This window comes from Ictidomys tridecemlineatus, chromosome 5 (assembly GCF_052094955.1).
Source record: "Ictidomys tridecemlineatus isolate mIctTri1 chromosome 5, mIctTri1.hap1, whole genome shotgun sequence".
NCBI lineage: Eukaryota > Metazoa > Chordata > Mammalia > Rodentia > Sciuridae > Ictidomys > Ictidomys tridecemlineatus.
The window spans coordinates 135,671,840-135,676,108 of record NC_135481.1 but is presented as its reverse complement, the minus strand read 5'-3'; the positions used below and the strand labels follow the sequence as shown (position 1 = coordinate 135,676,108).

At 39.6% G+C, this 4,269-nt stretch overlaps 1 protein-coding gene across 13 annotated transcripts in view; it reads right to left on the bottom strand.

Annotated features, from left to right (window-relative positions):
- Rccd1 (RCC1 domain containing 1) overlaps positions 1-4,269 on the bottom strand; it is a 35,055-nt gene that overhangs the window by 24,588 nt on the left and 6,198 nt on the right. For 5 of the 13 annotated variants that reach the window (XR_013439411.1, XR_013439409.1, XR_013439410.1 and 2 more), the window contains exon 8: positions 3,463-3,859. The exons of 3 other annotated variants lie outside the window; for them this stretch is intronic. Coding sequence is in view for 5 of the 10 variants with exons in the window: in XM_078051165.1 (XP_077907291.1) it covers positions 3,474-3,859 (386 nt within the window). In the remaining 5 variants the exon portion in view is untranslated. Of the gene's footprint in view, positions 1-576; positions 656-2,077; positions 3,860-4,269 lie in introns of those variants that run through there. 5 more of the 13 variants (XR_013439412.1, XR_013439413.1, XM_040275741.2 and 2 more) reach the window with 4 other exon arrangements.

Here is a 4,269-nt window from a genome sequence, read left to right as displayed (position 1 = left end):
CTGTGGAAAACAGAAAAGACCAAAAGGATATATGGAAATTTTTCTAGTTAGAACTTTTGTTATTTTGTGTCCTTTTTGGGGGGCAGGGGGGTTGGGAATGGAGGGGAGTACTAGGGGTACTAGTACTAGGGGTACACCCAGGGATGCTTTTCCACTCAGCTACATCCTCAGTCCTTCTTTGTTTTGTTTTAATTTTGACAGGGTCTTGCTGAGTTGCCCAGGCTAGCCTGGAACTTGAGATCCTCCTGCCTCACAGCCTCATGAACCATTGTACCTGGTTTCTTTTTTGCATTTCTAAATTAAGAAACTCCCATTCTTTATTTCTCTCAAAGATCTTTTTCCATAACTCCAACAACTGAAGTATTAGGAATCTTCCTAATTCATTGTCATTTGTTATATTTTTAAAGATGGACACAACATCTTTATGTATTTTTATGTGGTACTGAGGATAGAACCCAGTGCCTCATGTGTGAGGCAAGCGCTCTGCTATAACCCCAGCCCCTGTCACTTGTTATATTAACAGGAATTGCTTTTATAAAAGTGAGCTTTATAAGCTGGGCACTGTGGTGTACACACCTGTAGCCCCAGCTACTTGGAAGGCTGAGATAAAGAGCACTGCAAAGTTTGAGGCCAACTTCACCAACTTGGCAAGACCCTATGTCAAAAAAAAAAAGCTGAGGCTGTAGGGTAACAGAACACCCCTGCATTTAATTCCCAGTACCAAACAAACCAAAAAAAGTAATAAGCTTTGAGGTATAACTGACATAAACTGCACTAGCAAAACTGTATACTTTGATAAATTGGTAAAGTGCACAGCTGTGAAATCTTCACCCTGATACCAACTGCTGATTTGCTTTCTGATGCCATAGATTGCGTTTTCCAGAGTTTTTATATAAGAATTTTTTTTCTTTTTTTGTAAATGGACACATTACCATTATCTTATTTATTCATTTTTTTTGTGGTGCTGAGAGTCGAACCCAATGCCTCACACATGCTAGGCAAGCACTCTACCACTGAGTCACAACCCCAGCCCATAAAAGGAGAATCTATAAAATATATTCCTGTTTGATCTCGTTCTTCCAGTACTACTTTCATTATTTTGAGATTCATCCATGTTGTTGCTTGTATCCACAATTCATTCCCTTCTGCTGAGCAGTAGAATTATATACCATATAATAGAGATATGATATAAAACAAACATGAATAAACTGATATATATGTGTGTGTGTGTATATATATATTTACCTTTGGGATGTGCCCCAGTTTTTGACTGTTAAAATGGAACACTTCTTCAACACTTAACCAGTTTTTTTTTTTGTTTTGTTTTTAGATTATTTTTTTTTAAAGAGAGAGAGAGAGAGAGGAGAGAGAATTTTTAATATTTATTTTTTAGTTCTCAGCGGACACAACATCTTTGTTGGTATGTGGTGCTGAGGATCGAACCCGGGCCGCACGCATGCCAGGCGAGCACGCTACCGCTTGAGCCACATCCCCAGCCCTTAACCAGTTATTTATAACTGCCTTAATCTTTAATTCTTGCTTGCACAGAACTTACAGCTATTCAGAGGAATTTATTATTTTTACAGGCTTTTCGCTGAGTAATATATCTAGTTCTGGCCTGTGTTCTATCTAGCCTTCTCAATCCCTAGCATATGAGAGCTTTTAGAAACCTTTCCTCTGTGTATCTCCTTTCCTGACCTCTTCATCTCCAGAAGTTATATTTATTGCTTATGCCAACGATTTGTCCCTTGTCCCAGAGTGCTGCAGCCAGTACTTTTTTTAAAGAGTTTCAGAATGAGATCCTGAATAAGTTATACTCTGTATGTACAATATGTACATACTGAAATATACTGTCATGTAAATCCAAAAATAACAAGTAAAAAAAAAAAGGGCTGAACTTGTGGTAGAGCGCTCACCTAGCATGTGCAAGGCCCAGGTTCAATCCTAAGCACCAAATAAAAAAAAGAAAGGTATTTGTCCATCTATAACTAAAAAAATATTAAAAGAAAGAAAAAATATAAATAAAACCATCCAGTTCTTGAGAGCCTACAGGATAAGTCAAAACCCACAACCACAATTCTTTGAAAAAGACCATACAATTTATTAGTTGGTTTTGTGGGAGATGAACCCAGAGTTTTCTTACTTTGCCACTTTCAGTGATGTTCCACTTCTAAATGTGTCTATATTTTAAAAGCAGCTTCAAGACAGACAAAGCTAAAACTGGTAGAACTGAAAAGAAAAATGGACAAATCCACAGTCAAGGACTTAACCCTCTCCCAGCAATACAGGATAGCTAGGTAAAAATCAGCAAGACTAGACAACTAAACACTACCCTAGCACCAATCAGCCAGACCTAAGTGTGGAGAACTCCAACCAAAATCTGTTATTAGTAAAAGCTACATTCATCAAAATAGTCAAATAAATCATAACAAATTTGTCTTAAAAACTGTAATGATTGAGGCCTGGGCTTGTGGCTCAGCGGTAGAGCACTGGCCTCGCATACATGAGACCCTGGGTTCGATCCTCAGCACCATATAAAAATAATTGAAATAAGGTATTATGTCTAACTAAAAAAAAAAACAAAAAACCTTGTAATGATTGAAATAAAATGTTCCTGACCATAATGGAATTAAACTATAATAGAAAATTTCTTAGGAAGTACACATACTTAGAAATTAAGGCAAATTCTCAAGGGAAATCAGAACATTTTGAATCAAACGAAAATACAACATATTGATGAATTACAGGGAAATGAGTGAAAAAAATGACCTATAGTGGTTCCTAGTCTTGGTTGTACATTAAAATCATCTGGGTGAGAGTGGTGGCGCACATCTATAACCCCTGTGACTCAGGAGGCTGAGAAAGGAGGATCACAAGTTCCAGGCCAGCCTAGAACAAATATTAACATCTGGGACCTAATTTCTTTTTCTACCCCATGATTCTACTTATTGAAGCACAATCACCATTGTATAGAAAATGACTGACTAGATCCAGGCTTGGGGTGAAAACTTAGCAAGACCCCTGTCTCAAAAAAGGGTAGCAGTGTACTTCAGTGGTAGAGTATTTGCCTAGAGTGTGCAAGATCCTAAATTCAGTCCTCAGGACAAAAAAAAAATGGGATGTAGTGGGAAAACTTCAAAACCCATCTATGTCTAAGACTCACATACAGAGTTTCTGATTCATCATCTGGGACACTGGCCTGTGTCATCAAAGTTTCCAGTGCTCTCCAAGTGTTTCTATAGTGCAGCAAAGTTAAGGCCCCTGCTCTAAGGTGAAGGGGAGTGCTGTGATGGAAAGGGACAAATACAAGGACATTGGATGCTGGCAATGGTTTTCCCTAACCTGAAAAGGAGTTCTTTTTTTCTCTCCTCACCTCCCAAAAGGGAGTTTCACAATTGTTAACTTTATAATTTTCGAACATATTTTGTTCACTTTTCTATATTTTATAACTTAAATACATACATTCACACATGTCAGATCTTCTCTTTTTCCACAGCATACACATAGGTGTTCCATGGCCCACAGGTGACTGTCTTCACTTGGAGCTGTTTCTCTACAAAGTATTCCACAAGGCAGGGCTGATCCACGCTGGTGCTATCCTTGTGGCCAAGCTGTCCATATTTACCTGAAGTGAGATGAGCCTCTTTGCCATCCTCTCCAATAGACCTTGCTACTTTTCCATGCAGCCCATGGATGGCAGCCAGGAGGGGATAAGGTTTACACCCACCCCCTGCTGGTGCTTGCTCTGTGAATCCAGGAGACTGGAGCCAGAAAGCCTCTAGGGCCAGGCTCAGGGTCCCAAAAGTCCAGTGGCAACCAGTCATTACAGGCAAGAGGTTCCTCCAAGCTTCCTTGCTACCTACACCAAAATGTTTAGCATAGATTTCCATTTTATCATTTTCTACCTAGTGCCAGAACACACAAACATGTTTTATAAATGCTGTTAAACACTCCCTTGCATGGACACTTATAATCCCAGCTACCAGGGAGGCTGATGGAGTAGGATCTCAAGTTCAAGGCCAGCCTTGGCAACATAGCAGAAAGGAAGATGTCATAGCTCCCCAGCCTGTCAGTCCTGATGTCATCTCCTATTTCTCTGTTGGTTGTAAACATTCTCTGGAGTGTGCCTAGATCTGTTTAGACCCCAGGAAGGGAGCACACAGCTTTTCAGTTCTGCACCTCCAGTAATCAGGTTGAGACCACTGCTTCTTCAAGATGATGTAGCTTTGTCACCCATCTTTATTTCCAGGCTTTTCCTACCCTTGGCTT